This window comes from Cygnus atratus, chromosome 2 (assembly GCF_013377495.2).
Source record: "Cygnus atratus isolate AKBS03 ecotype Queensland, Australia chromosome 2, CAtr_DNAZoo_HiC_assembly, whole genome shotgun sequence".
Taxonomy (NCBI): Eukaryota; Metazoa; Chordata; class Aves; order Anseriformes; family Anatidae; genus Cygnus; species Cygnus atratus.
Window position 1 is genome coordinate 58,891,147 of NC_066363.1, and position 20,819 is coordinate 58,911,965.

A 20,819-nucleotide genomic window follows, 5' to 3' on the forward strand; every position below is an offset into this window, starting at 1 on the left:
GGCCTCACCAGAGCCGAGTACAGGGGGACAATCACTTCCCTAGTTCTGCTGGCCACGCTGCTTCTTATAGGAAAGGGAAGGCAGCACGTCCAATTCCTTTTCTAGGAACTGTGACTGTACTCTAGGTACATTTGCCTGCCATTAACAATGCCAATATGTGCTTACTATTGTAGATTGGATACAGACCATACACAGTATAAGGCCATGCATAAGCAGTGATCTTGGCCCTCCAGGACTCAGCATGTGAAACTCCTTCTCAGGCAAGCAATTCACAGGCAGTTCTGCCTACAGAGATTATGTCAAATTGTGTCATCTTCTTTTGATGGTAGCTGGATTCACAATCATATGGGATGCTGGAACATAATACTAAGATTCTCTGCTATCTTTACAAGGATGAGGACAGACCCATCAAACACTACTGCTCTTGTGAAGCTTGCCCATAAAGTAATCGTCTACGGGAAGAACACTTTGACTTCTGTGATTCACGTTAAAATTCTGATTGCAGAAGTAGAAAGCATGTAACTTGCTGCATTTGGTTGAGCCACACAACAGCGATGGATTTCTTCTGGCTTGCGATGGCCCTGTATGTGTCTGCTCACCCATTCAGAAAACTCTTATTCACAAGGGCAGTTTGATTAGCCACCGCTGCTATGGTGCCTATTGTTAATTTCCCTGGGAATTTATAAGACAAAGCATAAGCTATCAAGAAAGATCAAAAAGCTGCTAAGAAAAACACAATATACCTGTTATTACTTCTCACCTTAGAGCTCCCTCTGCAATTTCCTATTGTGACAACTGTATTTTTTTTTCTTTTTTAAACTATTAACTTCTGTTCACCATTTATTTGCAACGCAGTAATTAGGGAAGAAAATTGCAGTAATTACCAAATGAAACACAACTCTTTAAAACCCAGCAATTTCAAAGTATCTTACTTGAAACCAGTAAAAAGAAGAGGGCTGCAAATGGATTAGATTAAGTTGAGAGGCAAGATAAAATATCCTGACCATAAAAAAGACCAGTAAACCTAATGATGAGAGCATTGGATGAGAGCAAGGAGCTTTCAGGTGCAATAAATAACTGTAACTGTGGGAAAAAAATTACTATGAACCAGATACTGCGTTTGTGCAGGTGAAACTTATCTTGTAACATATGCTGGAGTAGCAAGGAATGGAAATACTACATTTAAACACACAAGGGGACAGAGAATTGTAGGCAGCCTGGATGAGGTGCTGTGGATATTAGAAAGGTTTATTCCCTAGCAAAATATATCAAGATGTACACTGGGGGAATGTAAAAATAAATAAATAAACAAATTCTTTACTGTTAGTTCCTGTTGATTAAAAAAAAATACTATACAGACACCAGTATATCAGTCAGCTGAAGATGCCCACCAGGTGACTGTTGCATTTTCTCTGGCTTTTTGCACCTTAATGCTCGGACCCGCAGTGCAAGTCACAGATGGGTGCTTCATTGGCCGCAGCTGACATTTGCAAGCCTTCAGAGCTGCTGTCCTGACAACAGGAACTCCCAGCTTGCTCAAGCCTATCCAAGCTGAAATTGCTGCAGTCACACAAGCAGGTGACAGACAGGAAACATTGTTTTATTTTTTTTACAGTAAAGGCTCAGGTCTGAAACCCCAGCATGCTCAACTCCCATGGAGTTTGCTGCACTGTGGAAAGGAAACCCTAATGCAAATCCTCAATAGCCTGAGCAAGATCTAACAGATGTTATATGACAACACACAGTGGGATAACTATACAGTCCAGACTGCAGATAACCCAGACTATTTTTAAAACACTTTTTTAGAAACGAGCTTGCAGAGAACCTAAACAAAAACCCAAAAGCAGAGACTAAGGGCATCTGAAAAAGGAAGAATTAGCAGAGAGGATGATTCTGGAGTAGATTTGCTTTGAATCAACTGCACATTTGTAACATCTGTTATTGCTAGTTTTTAGTTAAGTGTATATTGTGTATGTTTCCCCCCGAGAATTTGACAGTTATATACAAGAAAATATGGCACTTAATCCTAATCTTGACACTTGCATTCATACCTCCTATGGCCCCAAGAAAGTGATTCTAAACCTTTGCTAGTCTATATGCAACAATATTAAAACAGGAAAATGCTGTAGCACTTCCTTGCAGTGTGGCATATGGATGTCTCCTTACTGAGCCTGGAGTGAGGCAGGAGACCTCAGGAGTCCTGCAGAACTTGCATCGCTGCTTTGCTATCTCTAGCACAAACAAACCAAGTATTAGGTGCGTAGGATGAGAAGCTCTGATGTCAGGAAACCTGGGTTCTCTTTGAACCTCTGCCACTGACTTGCTATACAAGTAGTTTCACTCTTTCCTGACTTAATTTACTCCTCCATAAGATGATGCTTCCTCCAATCCAAAGAAGAGAAAGATGTGAGCGTTGCAAGTCCTTTCATAAACTGGTTTTCATAATCATGGGGTTGTTCTTTGGCCACAGGAGAGAAGAGTTCTCTTCTGTAAAACAGCGCTCAAAAAGACATTCAGTACAGACCGTAGCAAAGCTTATTAGCACCGGACAGCATAGTAGCTCAGTAGCAGTTAAATTCCCAGCAGGTACATACTGAGGCTGGTGAATCTGCCCCTATAGAGGCAAGGCACTACAGGCATGCTTCTGTACTGACCTGAAGGGATTGGACTGAGCACATCATCACAGGATTTAGCTCTACTTATTACTTAAGCTGCAATCAGCTGGGTTACACTGAAATTGAAAAGTACATTATGAATTTCTTTCAAAGCATTTGTTCAGACGTGCCCTACACCTATTTTCTCCTAAATCACAGCTAGCTTTGTACTTCAGAAATTCCCAGGCTGTAACCCTATCACTCCCTGCATTGGGAATCCCACTGAGAGAGCACAGCATTCAGTCCAGCAGCCACAAAGGAGTGAGCCTGAAAGTTACTGGTCTAACTGGCTGGCTGGAGGTGCCGATGGCCTGGCACACACGTGGAGAGTGCTGAGAGGAAAAGGGCTATCTCTGTGGGAGGACAGCTCTTTTAGCATGCAAACAGTCATTTAAAATTAATGCAATTATAACAATAACAGGCACAAATACATAACGTACTGCAGATTCATTAACAAAACGGTTCCTTTAGACCTTCTGGTGGGGTTTCACCAGTCTCAGGGGAAGTGTTCCCTGCTTTTAGAAGCTGCACATAGCCTCTTGGAACCAATTCCATTTGCTGAGATGCTCAAACACGTGCCTGTGCCACCGCCCATCCAATCATCACAACTCTGTAGCTTGAATATTTTAAAATACAACTCACACTGCCCAAGTCATACAAATGAATTTGCAGGTAACATGTTTCAGATCACTCACCAGGTCAAAAAGAATCTATAAAAAATACAGTAAGTTTTTTTGTGTTTGTTTGTTTGTTTGTTTTAAAGTAATTTTTCTTATTAACCACCACCATTAAACATGTCTTTTTTTAGCAGTGTTGAAAGCAGAAAGAGAAAGGGCATTGAAGAGAGCCAGGAATAAAGTTCTGAGACCACAGGAGAGGAACAAGCTGTCCTACTGACTTGAACTTTTCAATTCTAAAAGGAGAGAGAACGATTCCAGGATGAGTTTGCAATAGATTGGTTTGCATGCTTTTTTCCTGTATTACTTCTGGGAATTTTAGTCTGAAAATCAAACACTTGAACTCTCAGCTGCTGTGAGCAGACATCACCTCCAACTAATGGATCTGTATTTGTTCACACACAACATACGTAGCCTACTGTGTTTCAAAAATAGGTCCTTTACTTGCACATGTATATTCCAGACCCAAAGTCTCAAATAGGCTCTGAGGATACACAGATTTACCTGTTAGCAAAAGGCCAGCAGAAGATGTGCATTTTAGCAGTGTCAAGCTGGTGTGTCAGAGAAAGCGTATGTACATGGTTTGCTCATACAATGCTGCTGCAGACATCCAACTGCTGGCTGCCACACTAAAACTACGGAATAGGTAAACGTGTTTCCAATATTGTTGCTTTATAGTTTTGTTCGTTCATTTTTCAACCTTCTTGTTACCTTGTAGAACATACCTACCATGAAGAGGGCTGGCAGATACCACTTGAGTCAGCTGCCAGTGTACAGGAATCTTTGTCAGCCTTGACAAGCTGCAGCTTACAAAATGCAAGTGTTTTGAAGGACTAAATTTTTGGTCCGTGGGAAGGAAAAAAAAAAACTGCTTATTTTTTTTTTTCTTTAACTTATCCTTTTAAACATATTCTAGCACCTGAACTATATGACTCTTGCATACCATCTGCTAAAAGCCTGATTCATTTCGTTAAAGCCAACAGAAAAACTCTGACTGATTTCAGTGGCTGAAGACCACACCTACCTCCTCTTATTTTCCTTCCAAAAGAAATAGTCCCCTGAGCTGTAATGTGTTCCTTTCACATCTCCACGTCGCTCAGTCCTGCTGCCCTTCTCTAAAATATTTCTAAAGCTCCTGTGCTATTTCTGTTTGAAAATATCTAGGTAAAGAAAAAAATCCACTAAATGCACTACCAACTGGGTTTATACTCCACAGCACATAATATGCATAGGTCAGCTAAATCGTTTGTGTATGTCATAGAGATATTATTTAGCATTTCATTGCATCTTAAATGCAACAAATTTATAAAATTTGCAAAAAGAAATAGATCTGCTAAAGCAAACCCTGACTCTATTTTCCAAACTGCACAAAACCTAAATGGGCTAGTTCAAAAGCAGGAATTTTATCTTTGCACATATTATATACATTTAAGAGGTTTCTACTGAGTCATTTTCTAACAAAAAAAGCACAATATGAGATTTTTTAATCTATCATAGAAACTCAGCAGACTTTGTAGAGAAGCAGTAATTACAGAGGTGCCTGGTAGCAGTGCTACTGTTAAGGCTGTGTCAGAAGGTTCATTATTAACCCAGTTTTCAGGGTTTCACAGCTCAGTTACAAAGCACCTGCGCACTGGCTTTAAACCACCATAGAAAATTTTGTCCAAGAAACAATTTATTTGGTTATTTTTCCTTGTTGTAAAAGTGCAAAGAGAAAAAGGGAATTATATCAAATTTTCATGCTTATCAGTGAATATATACCAGGGGCAGAGTTAATAATATAAAAACTGCAAATTCTGACACTTTGGGGTGAGGTCCTTATCCTGTTTAAATTAACAGCTAGCTCTCTTGACTGCAGTAGGGAAGGAATTTCAGTCCCTAAATAGTGGAGCACTTCAGATCCTGCTGTCCAGAGAGTTGCTCTGCAAGGACAAGTGCCTTCCCCCATTTAATTTATGCCCTTCTTAAGCCTGTTCCAATTGCAACATGATGTAAGTTTGTTCAAACCCCACTGAAAGATACAGACATCAATCATTACGCTATGCACTGTCACACTTCTCCCTGTTTTGAGTCTAGCGAGGTGTTTTGATACAACTAAAGATTGGCTGCTTTGAAAGAGATGTTCCAGAGGACAACTGGAAGCCCCTTCCAGAGGCTGCTCACAGCCCTCAAAAGACACGCTTCACTCTGTAATCAACACTAGCTTAATCTTCATGCCCTTGCCAGACACAACTACCACTGACAGCGTAGTAAAATATGTACAGTGCAGAACATGAGTTGGAAGGGCTCTGCTCTGATATTGACTGAGTAAAAGGAAGATTTTACAAACAGTAATGAGACTTTCTATCAATCTTTTGTAAGAAGGCTGAAAATTGGCCTAAGTTTCCCAAATAAAGCTTTATAGTAAGCTTTTATTTTGTATTGACTCTGCCTGTGAATCCTTTGCCTTTGTAAGGTAGAGATCACGGCAAACCTGGTTGATCTGCTTGACTGCCACCTCCTCTTTGGTCAAGGAAATCAACACAGCTGTGACTCAGCTTTCTTTTGGCAAGTTTGATTTGCTTTCCCTCAAAAGTTAGAGTGAAATTCAAACAGAAAAAAAGTAGTTTGAGCCCACATGAAGATTCCCTCTGCTCTAGAACGTGATCAGCAAAAACACTTTTTGGCTTTCAGTTGAGTGCAAGCCCACACCTGAGCCCCACGCACCTGAAGTCTCTAGGTGATGCGAGCCTATTCAGCCCCAAACATTTGCTTACATCAGCTAGCCTGGTAACAGGCAGAGGATTTTAGAAATTGCACCTGAAGATAATCTAAACTAGCCAGATTGCTGCAGGTGATAACAAGAAATCAAATGGTCCCTCCAAAAAGGATGTGGTGGTGAAAGACTGCTTCTAGCAGAGAGGCAGCGCAGACAACGGAGGGATAGCAATGCCTTAAATAGCACTGGTGATTCTGCTGTGGTCGTCCCTGAACAGAGCCTGAATCCAGAATTGTGCTAATTACAGAGTATCACATATTTATATATGTAAATCAAGAAATCCTAGGCAAACTAAGAGAAAGAAAATGTCCCATCTCTCTACATGACCATGAAATGCCACGATAAAAAGAAAAAAAGTAATCAGTGTTTTGTAAGTGAACAGGGCTGGTCCATTTCACCTTGGGCAAACACCTTTATCAACAGGAACAGAAAAATGCACCTTTTAGAGCTCTCTAGGTTAACGTAGAGGTTAAGAGGTAAGAAATCAATTTTAGCTACTATACAGGAGCAACTATGGAAAATTCCTTGCTGCAAAACAAAATCTTAACAATGTGTTTGTATTCTGTTCTGAGGAAATATTCTTTCATCCTTAAATCTTTGTAGCAATTAAATGGACAGGACAATCTAACGCATTGTAGGCATATTATGTTTTGGTGTGGTAACTGCTGTTCAAATGCTGCCTGACAATCCAAGGGGGTCATCACGCATCAGCTTGTGTTGGCTCCAGCTATCTCTGGAGTAATTCAGGTTACGAAGTGATGTCACTCCCAGGAAGTGCTGTTCAGTATCTTGGACAAACAGCAAGTTAGCAGGGAGACAAACTGAGACTCTGACATCTCTACAAGGCCCTGATGCATCCTGATGTGTTCCCACCTGTAGACTTATTCTATGGGAACAGAGAAGGAGAAGCAGAAACACAGTCATATAATGTAAACCTGTGAGGCCTGTGCTGGACAACTGCAGCATTAAGATACTTTTCTGCATGCAGATTGAATTTTGAAGCCAGAGGCAGGAGAAAGAGATGCACGTGAGACCTTCACTTCACAAAAGCAACTTCTCCAACTGTTCTGCCTGCTGAGTTTAGGCTCTCAGGAAATGAGAGCCCTTACCATGAGCTGCCTGGGAAAACTCCCCAGTGTTCATCTACCACAAAAAGATTATACTTTTACACAGAGTGTTTTTTCTCTTTGTGTTTGCACTTTCCACATTTTCTACTTCTGCCATTCAGAAGTCTCTTTTTGGGGGAACATTGCTGGCAAGTTACAATATCCACAGCTTAAACTCTGAAACGTGTGTCCCCCATCTTATTTCTATCCCCAGCTTCACCTCATGCTTGTAACACAGCAGCACTTTGCTTCATAACCCAAATCTATTTTGTTTCTCATGATGCAAATAAATGACTTATTTTTAAACTCTATACGTGATATCATGTGTTTTATTTATAATTATTATTTCCCCTGGTATTTTTTAAAGTTATTTCTCATTATTTTTTCTTTTTCAGAATGATGGCAATGATTATTGAACTTGTAAAGCGCCCCAACCATGCAAAAAGAACAGGTCAATAAAACTTAGAGACCTTCCTTGAATTTATTCAAAACTTCACTGGGATATGGTCTTGAGCAGCCTGCTCTAACTGGACTTGCTTTGAGCAGAGAGTTGAACCCCCAGAGCTGCCTTCCTCCCAAGGTTATCCTATGATTGCATTCACAGCTTTCTTAAAGAAGTCAGTAAAAGGAATCAAGATAATCAGTACATGCAATCTGATCACACAAAGCTGCCTTAAAACGTTCCCTGAGTGGATGATGAGAAGGCATCAGACCTGTAGCTCTTATTCTCAGGGATGAGTCTAGAGCTGCAAGTGAGCCATGACAGCTCATCCCAGGTAAGTAAACACATCACCTCCCTACGCCTCTGCTTCCTACCATCTCAGAGGTGAACAAGTACCTGGCAAATGCACAAGCCCCACCACCAGGGAGAAGGGTCTGGAATAAATGCTGCTGCCTACCCTTAAAGGTCTCACGGTAGCAGCTTCTTTTGATAAAGGAGGCTTGAAAAAAGTCCATCGGCAGAACATCTTTTAAAGAGAGAATGCATAACGAAATCAGCATAGATAATTTAATGAAAGGGGAAGGACCAAAAAACAAGCATCATTATGGAGATTTAATTAAGAAACAATTACAGCAGAAGTATCTATTTCAAGTTATTTTTAATATAAAAACTATTAGCACTGAGATATGGGAGGAAATTACACCTGCTATTAATGGGGTAAGGTGAACACATGAAGTATTGAAAAGCTTACAGAATAGCTTGGAAGTATAAAACCCAATTCTTCTGAGGCTCTCAAGATCCTATTACCAATATTAAAGACGTCGCAGAAAGACGGTTCTACTGCGCAAAAGTGTTCAGACCCTGCAGAGAGATATTAATTTATCCCTGCTGACCTCCTGCTCTCTGAATAAGTTTATTCTGGATAGAGAAAGTGCTCTTGACATCTAGGAGTCCCATAGCAGGAAACCCTGGACCAGGACTAAGACAATGACAGGGCTAGATTTACTAACTAGTTATAAAGAAAAGGGATATATCAAAAGGCTCTCTGCATCGTTTATACTCTTTTTTATAAACCTGATGAGTTACTACAGCAGTACACCACAGGGATAATTCTGCTTTTTGAAGCAGGTAAAAGCCTCATGGAAGGTCAAATACATTGGATGAATGTTGCCATAACCACTACAAGTCATACGGGACTCAGTGGCTGGCCCAAACCGGACAACGACATAGCAGGGCTACAACCAAATTTCTGTATTACGTGAAGGGATTTATCCCCCTTTATACTGAGATTTTCCTGTGCCACACCAGACATTTAAAAAGAGCCCTTCAGATGCTTTACCACAGCCAAAAGGTATAAAAGAGCCTTGCAGCAGAGGGGAAGAAAGTTCACTGCTTCCATAAACCAAGAAAAATGTTGTCTTTAATACACACACTCCAAGTTCTGTTTTGATGAATTACTTTCAGAGCAAAATTTAACAGGATTACCAAAAAATCCATAAAATCCTCCAAAATTGTAAACGGTAAATTACTGACACTGATCTATTTTTTCAGACCCTTAAACTAGACATGGACTCGGTTAATAAGCAGCCTGCTGAGTTTGCTCTCTCAGGCAAGCCCTTGATGCAGCTCACCGTTTATACTTAGTTTCCCACCTCTGGGGTCCCTGTGCCCTCCAAAATCAAGAATGTTCAAGTTCAATGGCACTGAGACCCTACACCAACAAGACAGACTCCTCGTCTCCTGAAATATTTTGCATACATGAACTGAACTTACATCCTTAATTTTAAAAACACGGATACAGTGTGTGTTTGTCTGTTTATTTATTTATTGTAACTAGTAAGAAAATTTCTGAAACAAGGCTTGGCATCTCAGCACTCTATTGGAGTAAATCTGACCTTTTCATTCATGTGCTGATAACCCTTCCAGTCACAGTTGCTTCCCATTTCCACTGTCTTCATCTTCTACATGAATCTCGTTTTTGTTTTTCTACAAAGATAAAACCACTTGTGCCAAAATCTGCACCTGGGCTCTCTGTACATGCTTGCACACAAAATGGGCTGGGCCTGATGGCACACAGGTGCCAAATGCAAGCAGTTCTTTTTGATCTCAGTGGGGATTTATTGGCTTGTAGTAGCTTCAGAAATGTGTCCAATGGAAATATTCAAGACAAGAGCATAGGGCCCCTATGCAAGAGAGAGGGAATCCATCGTCCAGGGCAATTCTACCAAATCCCTAGAAAAGCACCATCCAAAAGAGACCGCCAGTAGTATTTCACAGTGGCAAAGACTGATTCATGAATTAGAGATGACATTGTAATCTCTTGCTGTCAGCAGCAGAAAGATTATCAATCACAAAACATTATCTAAGATATGCTGATCCATTAAAATAAATTATTATATGACTTCAGCACCCATTGTGCAGAATACTAACATGCAAAGTTCAAAGAATCAAAGCAGTGTCTGTTCATGGATTTTTCAGACAACGGATGAGAACAATACAGCTACTAGCCACACTACTGGATTTCAAGACTCTCTCTTCATCTCAAGTACATCCCTGAATGACACCAAAGTGAAAAGAGATAATGCATTACACACACAGGAGTTCTGAATCTAAAGCAAGTACAATGTGCCTGAGCATATTGCTGATGTGCTTTATGTGATTTGAAGAGCAAAACAAACATGGATGTGAACCACTATTTTCAAAATTTGGCACCTACAGTTAGACTGCTGAAGACCCCAAATGAGCATGTACTATTTCCTGTGGTGTAATGCCAGGTCCTGAGTGGTTTGATGGCTTCCTCTTAAATTATTCTATTCTGGAGAACAACCGCATAACCAAGAAACAACTCCACGAGTGCTTAAGGATATAGGCCCTACCCGATATCTTCAGTGGGATCTGAGCAGAGGTAGTGCAGTAGATCTGATCAGAGCTTACAGCTGCCCACAAATTTTAACACAGGGGCATGGAAAAGCCAGGGCATTCCCAGCTCCTGACAGCTTCCAGTGGGAACTGTTGTAAGGAGTGCATAGCCTCTTTTCAATCTCCTTGCAGTGCCAGCACTACCAGCTGCCCTCCCATCCTTACCTGTTTCTTTCAAAGGGTGCTAAAGAACAAGCTCAGAGTAAGACGAGCTCCTGTTTACAAAGAGTGAACTCTGACAACTTTCCCCTTACCTCAGGATCACATAAGCCTGAAAAAAGACCAGTCCTCCCAAACAGTCATAGTCTTCTTAGTGTCCTCACAAATCTCCCAAGTTAAGAAAGGTAGTCAAGTTAGGGGCTGAGCAGATGTGTGCAGGAAAAAAAAAAAAAAAAAAAAAAAGATAATGGGGATGAAGAAAACACTGGGATAGATGAAGGAGAAGAGAACAGGAAAGGGCTGTACTTTTCCCCCCTTATTGTCAATGACCTTCTACACAAGGTCTGAAATCATGTGGCATTGAACCTCACAGCAGGAGGCACATCTGGTGCCTCAGATAACATTTTGCATTAGCTTGCAGCTGGGATCCAGTCATCCTCACCAGTCTGCACTGTTCTTCCAGTCTGGGTGACAACGTGCCAGGTTGAGCTGGTGGTGGACCTTACTGTCTGTGTGTCCAGAACATGGGGTCACCTGGCAGCTCCGAGATGAGAGCATCCTTCTGCCTACTTATGAGACAAGACAAGCTGCAAGGGAATAACAAGGCTGAAACCTGCTGTGTCAGTCTTCTGTTTAGTGAGTGAAGCAACTTGACAAATCTTTGTTGTAGGTAGAGGGTCAGTCAGACAAGACCTGGGGTGGTGGACTGTGAAGGAAGCTACTGCTGTCGCTCAACCTGACAACATCTGGGAAAGAAAACAAGCAGAACCAGAATATCCATAGCTGGCTTAAAAAAGATGAAACAGAAAAGAGTGGAAAAATCCTGATTCTTTCAGCACCACCTTTTCTCAGGCATAAGCCTGAGCATGCAACTTTGATAAAGACATAATAGTCCTGCAGAAAGCCTCTCCACTCTTTACGGCAGAAGAGCTTTCAGAAGTTCTGTTTCTTAAAGAACAAAAGGAAGAGAAATGCACTGTGCAGTATTGCACGTTTATTTTCAGAGTACAACTTTTAACTAATTCCCAATAGTGCAGACTGCAAACAGACTACAGACAGCCTAAAATACCAGATGAGACACTATGCAGGGAGCAAGGAAACTGAAGTCTTATCTGCAGTTGTAACCCATGTACTACAAGTCACTTCCTTCACTCTGTGCTTCTGTTTCCATCCCTCAACTTTCAGTCTATCTTCCAAATCTCAGCTTTCATACCTAGCTATCAAACATTAGCATTGAACCTAGTACGTTCAAAAAACTGGTCTTAGCTCTTTAGGAGAGGAACTGCCTTAGTATATAGAAAAGAATGAAGATCTGCTGTGCACAGAAGACATCAGACATTACTGTATTAAACAAACAAACAAAAAAACACACACAAAAGCAACAACAACAAAAATAATACAAATCTGAAAGTTAACAAATGAGAATAGATCTGTTGGTCCACACCAAGTCCCAAATGCTCCAAGGTTCAGTGCAATTAGCACTAAAACTTTGGTTAAACGTTACTGCTGTTCTTCACCGTTGCCTCAAGAACTACAAGATGTTCAGTCTCTGATGCACTGATACAATGGCCATGCTTGTTTAGGGTTAAGTGGCTAAGACAGAAAGCTGTGGTCTCTGTGGCTGGGAACTACATCTCAGTGAAGACAGACTTGCTTTACCTTCAGCATGCCTAGGATCATGCATTACTTCTCATTTAAAGCTTTCCAGTTCACCTTGAAAGAACTTTCCAAAATTCCTACTGCCAGCATATCCGAGCTCTCACATCACTCTGAGCTTTGTGCATGTAAAGATTTTGTAATTTCTTTCAGCAATGCCATGAAAAGCAGAGAGCAGGCAGCATGAGGACCAGCCAGGCTGTCCCAGCATGGAGTCACCAAGCACACGTGCTGCAACACAAAGCGTCCACTTCCCTGTGTGGGAACAAATAAACAAACAGCACTGGTCTCTGCAATACAAACAAAACATATACAAGAGACAAAATAAGTTTGGCAAAGAGAAAGATGAAGAAAACTCTGATTTGCAGACAAGTCTCACAGTTAAGCTACCACAGTTCAGTCACGCAGGAAGCTGAGAAATCGCTGTCTAATGTCTTGTGTGGATTGACCTGTTTTCATTCACAGCAGGCTGCTAGCTACGGTCCTGGCACAGAAAGACTTTGTAAGACAAAAAACAACAGAAAATGAAATGATGGCAAAGATTAAAGGTTCAGAAAAGGATCCAAAGGAAAGGGTTCTTAAGTAATCATGACGGCTCTGAACTGGGAAACAGGATCAGACTGTTCTCCTCTCCCGAAGCTAAGCCTGGCACAAAGCTGAAGTGCTATGTGTGTGTAAGGTAGAAGACAACCAAAAGGCACCAGTAAGACTAGTAGGTGTGGCAGGGAGAGATGCAAGCAGTAAATGTGCCTTTTTGGACACAAGCCTCTTTTGTTGCTTCATATCTGTTTTTTGTTGTTGTTGTTTTGTTTTGGGTTTGGTTTGTTTTCCTCTGACATTGTTCTGCTAAATAGTTTTCCAGTTTCACCATCTGTGGGTTCCTGAAAGTTGAAGTCATGCCGCATGTTCTGATTTGCTCAAAGGCACAGCATGATGGACTTCCAATGGCCTTATCTACATTTTCTTCCTTCACACACACTTTCAGCAGGGAAGTGTATGTGATTTGAGAGATGCTGGGGCAATGAAAATGAAGACAGGGAATTATTTTAGAGGGCTGGACTGGTCAACAGCCTGTCCAGAAAAAGGAATAATTTTCAACGATTCTGGTTTCATTAAAACTTTTGTTGCTATGACTATGTCTCATTTGTTTGGAAACCTTTGAGGCTACTACATCCTTCAGTTCTTTGTGCTTTAAAAGTGGCCTTAGGTCTGCCTAAAGCAATGTTAAACAAATTTTCTAGAGGAAGCCCCAGATGGAAGGGCTGGTTACACATCAGTTCTGGTTCATCTTTCTGTTTGTATTCCATACATGCACACATACATGGCGTATATTGACAGTGACACACAACATTATTTTTCCTTTGCTACCTTTTACCTGCAGGTGTACCAGGATCTCTCAGACCTCTGATTTGTTTAGTTGCATGGTCTTTTTACCATTATGTCCCTACTGGTTCTCAAGGTCAACAGGAATAACTAACTGTATTTTCTGCTCTTTGCAAGGCCTATCATCTGTCTTTGCTATTGGCTTTGATAAAAATGCAGCAACAAGAGTAACAAATTTAAACAACCACTTGCTGCATAAGCTTCCACACTTGGAAATCGTTTTCTCAGTTGCCACACAGTAAAACAATGTACAGAAGACTAGTAGATTAACAGAGGTCCCCGGTATTTGACTGTCTTCAGTGCAATTCTGAATTGTGTCAAAACTTTTCTCATCATTTTAAGGACATGGTTTGATACCATGCTTACAGGAAGACGCTGCATCGTACCTCAGTGAAATGGTTTCTTGCACTCTCTCTTTGTATTGCTGTAGAAGCCAAAAAAGCGTGCCAGAAATTCCAATGAAGTAGAGCATGTTTGCTTTCCTGGAAAACCCATTATTGGCTGGTTCTTTCACTGCAGTCCCCTCCAAGTCTTAACACAAAGTACACAACCCTAGTGGCATGCAGGCTTTCTTCCCTCCTCCTTCCTCTCCCCAGACCCCAACCATTTCATGTTTACAGGGGATGGTTACTGTTTATCGCTGGCTGTCAAAAAAACCAAATTGCTAGACTTCTGCAGAAATGCAAAACTGGCCACAGTACGACATTGCCTCTGCAGCTGTTAAGGCTTTTTGTTTGCTGAGTATTAATAGGAGATGAGTTCTGTTCTGCTTGCATTCATACTGTAATTTGGAAGCAATTCCCTCTCTGGCTCACACCAATTACATATCTGTCTGGCAACATTATATTGCAATTTTGTGATATGCAAAGTGGAAAGGCATATGCCTCTCTGGGAAAGATATTAGTACTTTCCAAGGTGAAAACCTAGATCACTACAAAACAAACACAAACTTTAAGTGGCTATGGTATCTGAAAAGGCTGTATGGGTATATTTCAAGAAATTATCTTTGTTCTGAAAAGTGAGGGCTCCCTAGGTGGTCTTAAACCATGCTATCAGCAAATTTGAAAGCAACACCTTTACCTAACTGCCCCTAAAACATAGAAACGCATAATAAAAAGAGAAAGCTATTTGGCATTGTTATGGACCCACCACACAAGAATGATTTCCCCAGCCTAGTGAGATTTTAAATATACCTGAACAAGTAACCATGAATGTATCAGATGGGGCAACACACTGAGCAATTGTGAAAGTACAGCTTAAGCAGCTGAGAAGCATCTGAAATTGCAGAATTTCAGCTTTATACAAGCACAAGCAGTGCAGTTTACACAAAAAACGGTTTCAATTTCTTGCCATGTGTTTCTTTGTGTCCTCCACTCCTGACGCATGTCTACAGATCTCTCACAATATTGCTAGTCGCTTTGCCCATAGTGACAGCATGTGCACAATTTCCATCTACCGTGGTCCTCCAGGTCAATGGTTTTTGCCTGTAATGGTCATTACAATTAAGTTTGATAGAAGATTTCTGTTGTGATAATCTACCACCATGAAGAAAATACCTTCCAGCAATTTTTGCCTTTACTTACTGCTATTCCAGATCCTAGATCATTGCATACAAACTATTGAGTGTCTGCAATGATTAGATGTTAGTTTTCTGTTAAGTATCTAAATACTGGTTTTATTTATAATGACTGCAGGTTACACAGTTAGAATGCCATATTTCATTTTCTTATTAATTTTCTTGAATAAAGGAAAGAAATAATATCTCCATTGGGGAACATTAAGGATTTTGAACAAAACACTTTCAAACACATGATATATGCCTACAGATTCAAAATGTAGAAAATGAGTCTGTATTTACTTGACTCCACTCCTAAAACTTTTTTTTTTTTTTTCATATTAATGGGACTTTCACAGTTGGAAATTAGCCAACCTTGAATACCTGTGATTTTCAAGTTCACTCATATAGCTCTTCAATAAATAAATAATAAAAAAAAACCCATACATTCAAAAATGTCTTTTAAGTTCTTCACTTCAAGTGGCTGGCAACTTGAATGGTAATTTTCTTGAGCAAGGTTAAAAAACACATGATGGGAAGTACTGAAGTTCCCACCTGTTGGCAAAAGAAAAAACTCGACTTCTGAGGCTGCTGGACAGGATGATCCCCATGGTTCCCTGATAATAAGTCTATTTTACCTCACAAAGTGACACTACCGAAAATGTTAAACTCTCCTACATTTCAAGAATAGCTACCAAGCCAGTCTGTCTTAAGGTCTTGGGGACTTTAAATTCTCTATGTAGGAGTTTAAATTCCATATGTAGGACCGATTCTTCATTTGGCCATATTATGATTTCCCCTTTATTGTGGCTCCTGCCAGCTACGATGGGCCAAACACTGCGGTGTATACCTTTATCATCTACACACTGCTTCAGAAAAGGTTAACTGCCAACGTTGACTCATACGTGGTGAGCAGATACCGAAGTGCAGATATTTACTGGCAAAAGTAAACACAGAACTGAAGGGTTACCTTTGCAAGTGAGAGTTCTGTTTTAGTTCTCTGTTTTACAGAGAACTAATGATATACTTAGTAAAACTCCATCAATATCCACTTAAGGGAAGTATAACACAATGCATAGAAGAAAAACGTGGACACCTTGAAAATGAATTGCCGAGTCTTCGTTACCTACTACATGTCTTGACCACTAGTAAATAAAAAGACTACCTAGCTTAGGAATTGCCTTAGCAACAGATTAACAGAAAGAACACTCCAGCTAGGAGAGTCACTAGCACTTGCTTATCTTTATACACTTTCCCAGGTCTCCACCACTGGCCATTTTTGGAGACAGGACACCACGTCAAGTTAACTTTTGTCCAACATAGCAATCCTTATACTGCATTACAACTAAACATAACCTTGTCCTGTCCTCTAGGCTCTCTCAGAAAAAGAAAATATACTTCTGAGATTGATTTTAATGACCACTGATTTCTGATTCCTGCAAATGTTACAACATCCATGTACTCTGCAAACATGCAGATGCAATCTCTGTCCAAAATACAAAAAGTCTGAAAGAAGGTGGTCTACACAGGTGCCTTTGGATAGAAAATACATGAAGTATATGAAGGCACTGCCGTTTTTAACATAATGTTTAGTCAACTACAAAGCTGTGTAATTTCCTGTAAAATTCTCAACAATGAGCAGGAACCCTCTAATATGCCTTTACATAAATATGTTTTACATGCATCAACATTTTTCACTGCTTTAACTTCCCACTTCAATAGTCAAGCAGCTCTAAGGTTATCTACGTGTGCTATTATTTATTACTGCCTACTTCATTTTCTCCTATTTTAATTTTGGACAGGGCAATAATTTGTCCTCGATGAGTGCACTGGTACACAATCTCAGGGCTGAGATTCAACGCTTAATGATGGCAGCATAACAAATTACCAAGAGGAAAACTCGTCAAGCGTGAGCTGCCCAACTACAGTGTAGTATGACTTAGTTTTAAGTGTCAGTGAGGGATGGCTATGCTAAGCTGCATTTTCTCACATTAGGGCAAGTGAAGAATGTACGTGCAATCAATTAACAACAGCTACTATGTCTCAGCTAACAGGAGCAACTTATTAAGCTGCCATAATTCATTGCATAGTTAAGCCCTTAATGAAATATGGCCCACCTGAAGAGGCTTTCTCACATTGCCTCTTTCTCCTCTGCTGTGGATTAGGGAAGAAAGCTTCCAGCAGGCTAGTTTCACTCACACCTTTTGTCAATAAACTGAGATACTAAGGCATCTTCAAAACCCTGTTCTGCTCCTCCTCAGACTTCTTTAACAGTTAAAAGAAAGTGTGATCAGTCTCACAGATTGGTAACTGAAGCTCAAAGCAGCAGCTGCAAATTAGAATCTTGCTTTAAAGGTTAGATCCTATAATGCATTTCTGTTCCAAAAACGGGATAACTAAAATCAATGTTCTTGTATATTAAACAATTTCCCATCAATGTATCTTTTTTAAATAAATGATGTAAATAAATGATGTAAACAGCCTTATCATAGGTCCTGTAGGTCTTGTAGACAATTCAGCAGTTCCCTTCAATTCTTTAGAACAATATTCTCAATTTAACTTAACACTAGGAATTACAGATCATCAGCAATAGCTTCATACTGAGAAGCGAGAACCTGTTTCTAGGATTGAATTTCTGTAAAACGTCTGCACATAGCATCCTTGCTAATACCAGATGCTTGAGGTCAAAGTCAGAGATGAATCTAATCAAGTATAATTCATATCCTTTCTAACTCCTTTAGAATTTAGGTCATATCAAAGATTCCCTTGATTGCCCTCAAATTCAGACAGCTGTAAAGAGATACACCTGTCATGCAATTTATATATGCCTCTACATGACTTCTAAATTTTGCCCAGCAGACTGGTGTAGATCACCGAAAACATTAATTACAATTGAAAAAGTGAAATTGTTGCTTGACAGACTTCTTCACACTTAACTCCTTCTTAAAGATAAATGTAGCTCTTTTACTACGGATATTCTCTATAAATCTCAGTCCAGTCTTTTGAGTACGCTATTTCTCTTCTCCAAAGAAAAGCGCGTGTTTTCTTTGGGGAACTTAGAGACCACAAATTCCATTCATACTAGCACATGGTAACTTTAAAAGAGGAAGAACTCCAATGGTCAGGTTCACTTTGATCAGGGATGTGGAATGACAAAGTCTGGAAGTGTTGTTAAATTACTGTACAGGGTACATAGTACTTTGCAGAAGTGAACTCAGTGTCTATATATTTTGATCACTAAGGGAGGATTGAGGGGTGGAAAAGGGTTACACTGCATTGCATCAGACATCCTGCATAATATGTGAATACAATGAGGAACAATTCATTTGAAATCAGTGTATTTTGATAGAAGTATAATAAAGTGCAGTTACATCAATCTAGATGATTACCAGAACTAGACCCCTTTTTAATTTCTGAATCTATCCAAATCTGATGGACCCACCAGAGGTTTTCCAATTAAAAGTTGGTGTGAATCCTCCTGGAGTGAGATTACGCCCACGAATTATTCTTCTTCTTAACATTTTATTAAAGTCATTGCAGCTCACTGCTAATGACACAGTATAAATAACAGCAAATTGATTAAATACTTATTTATAGCTGTATTAAATATATGTATATATATGTAAGTCAATAGCCACAAAATTTATTTGCTTGTAGAAGCTATGTTTTTCTGCTCCACAGAGCATTTCAGTTCCTCTTAACACATTCAAAGTTATGGTAACATTTTTGGCCTTTCCTAAAGGATATATTGGGCATTAGACTATCATAAGAACAACCTAAGCAGTTCAATAATCTTTCTGCAATGGTTGAACTGTACTGTAGTAAAATTGAAAAAATACTTACGCTCCACAAAGTAAGAACTAGCATCAATCTTCCAGACAATCTGACCACGATGAGAGCCATTGACGCCACGGTTCTTGTAGTCCAAAAAGTTTTCGGACAAAACTTCATCTATGAACAAAGAGAATGGTATCATCAACTGCCTGTTATGACAACACACAAGGCAGAGTCAGACTAAAAATATGTTTTTGGATTTACAGAACGTGCTATGGTTGCTAGACAGCTTGGCACCACATGCTAAGAAATTATGTTTTTTTCACTCATTTATATGTTAAATAACTGCAGTGCTTCTTAGAATCACAGATTTTTTGGACGTAATTTTAAAAGACACATCCTTACAAAATTCTCAAACATGAAAATATGTGGCTTAACATAGATCAATCCCTTCCTAATTAAAAATAATTGTCTAGCTGGAATAGAAAATGATAGCAAAAAAAAAAAATAATCCCCCTTTGCACTAGTTCTTCCTGTAAAAAAAAAAAATAATAATAATTAAAAAATCAGAGAATAGCAGTGTGTATGCATCTGTGCTACACTCACTATTACCATGACAGAGGGGGTTATTTGTCTACTGTAGTAGACAGTGAACGATATTTATGTTTGAAGAATTATTACACTAACTGTGTGCCTTCACAGACAGCACACAAATACCTCTCAGCCTTTAAAACCAAACTATTAATGACGAAGTGCTGTCCACTCAGCATTTTGAGACACCTAGAGGTTGTTAGACTATCACGCTGAGTTTCAAAGATGTCTGGATCGACGAGTAATCTATTAAAAGTTGCTGACAGCTCTCAGGCTGAACGCTGAGAAAGCAACCGCCTTGTATGCAAAGGGCTATGTATAAATAACAGTAGGGCAAGGCAGTGAGTCTGAAAAGCAGCCTTCTGACGGTCCATGCTAATTCATTTTTAGTTTGCTTCCAAGTTTCATTTTAGACTGATTCGACCGGCTCTTTTAAAGAGAAATCTGCAAGCCCTAACCAGTACAGTTGCCAGCAAACACACCCCGGCCTCAGGGCAAGGGTCTGCTTCTTGACCCTCTGTCATTCAACAGCTAAAAGAAGTGCTTGTGAGGCCTTGCCATGACTCATCCTCGCTTAGGAGCTTACACTGGCTTCCAAGCCAACAAAGACGCACATATTGCCACCATACCAGGACAGTACGCATGGTTTTGATTATCAGTAAATGGAATCAGCACAGCAGAAATAAAATAGACATTTACAGAGCATTTGAAGAGAGTGGGAATTGGAGGTAGAGGCCTATGACAGGCCGGGGTGGCTGAGCACTCTGAGGGCTGAGGCGGCCGCACCGTTGGCTGTGCCGCATCTCCCAGCCACGGCCTCGCTACTCAGTGTCATGGATCTCACATCTGCACAAAGCCAAAGGCTGAGCTCTGCCTACGTACGGTGACCAGAGAGCAATGAAGGCAGTTTTAACTTTAACAGAGACTTGTAGAAACACACTAAATGAGTCAACCATGCTGTTGAAAAAGAGCTGGGTGGGCGCTGCAATTCTGTTCCAAAGACAATTACATTAATCATTGGTCATGCAAAAACCTAAGGAAAAATATGATCCACTAAATCCAGTATTAAAACACATCAACTATATACATCATTTCATTATCACATAGGTCTGTGAGAAAACGAAGATGATGCCACCATGACAAAA

At 40.1% G+C, this 20,819-nt stretch overlaps 1 protein-coding gene across 12 annotated transcripts in view; it reads right to left on the reverse strand.

Annotated features, from left to right (window-relative positions):
• The window catches only part of HECW1 (HECT, C2 and WW domain containing E3 ubiquitin protein ligase 1), a 267,774-nt gene that overhangs the window by 153,292 nt on the left and 93,663 nt on the right, over positions 1-20,819 (reverse strand). For all 12 annotated transcript variants that reach the window (XM_035552522.2, XM_035552524.2, XM_035552514.2 and 9 more), the window contains one exon: positions 19,153-19,260. In XM_035552522.2, coding sequence (XP_035408415.1) covers positions 19,153-19,260 — 108 coding nt within the window. The remainder of the gene's footprint in view (positions 1-19,152; positions 19,261-20,819) is intronic.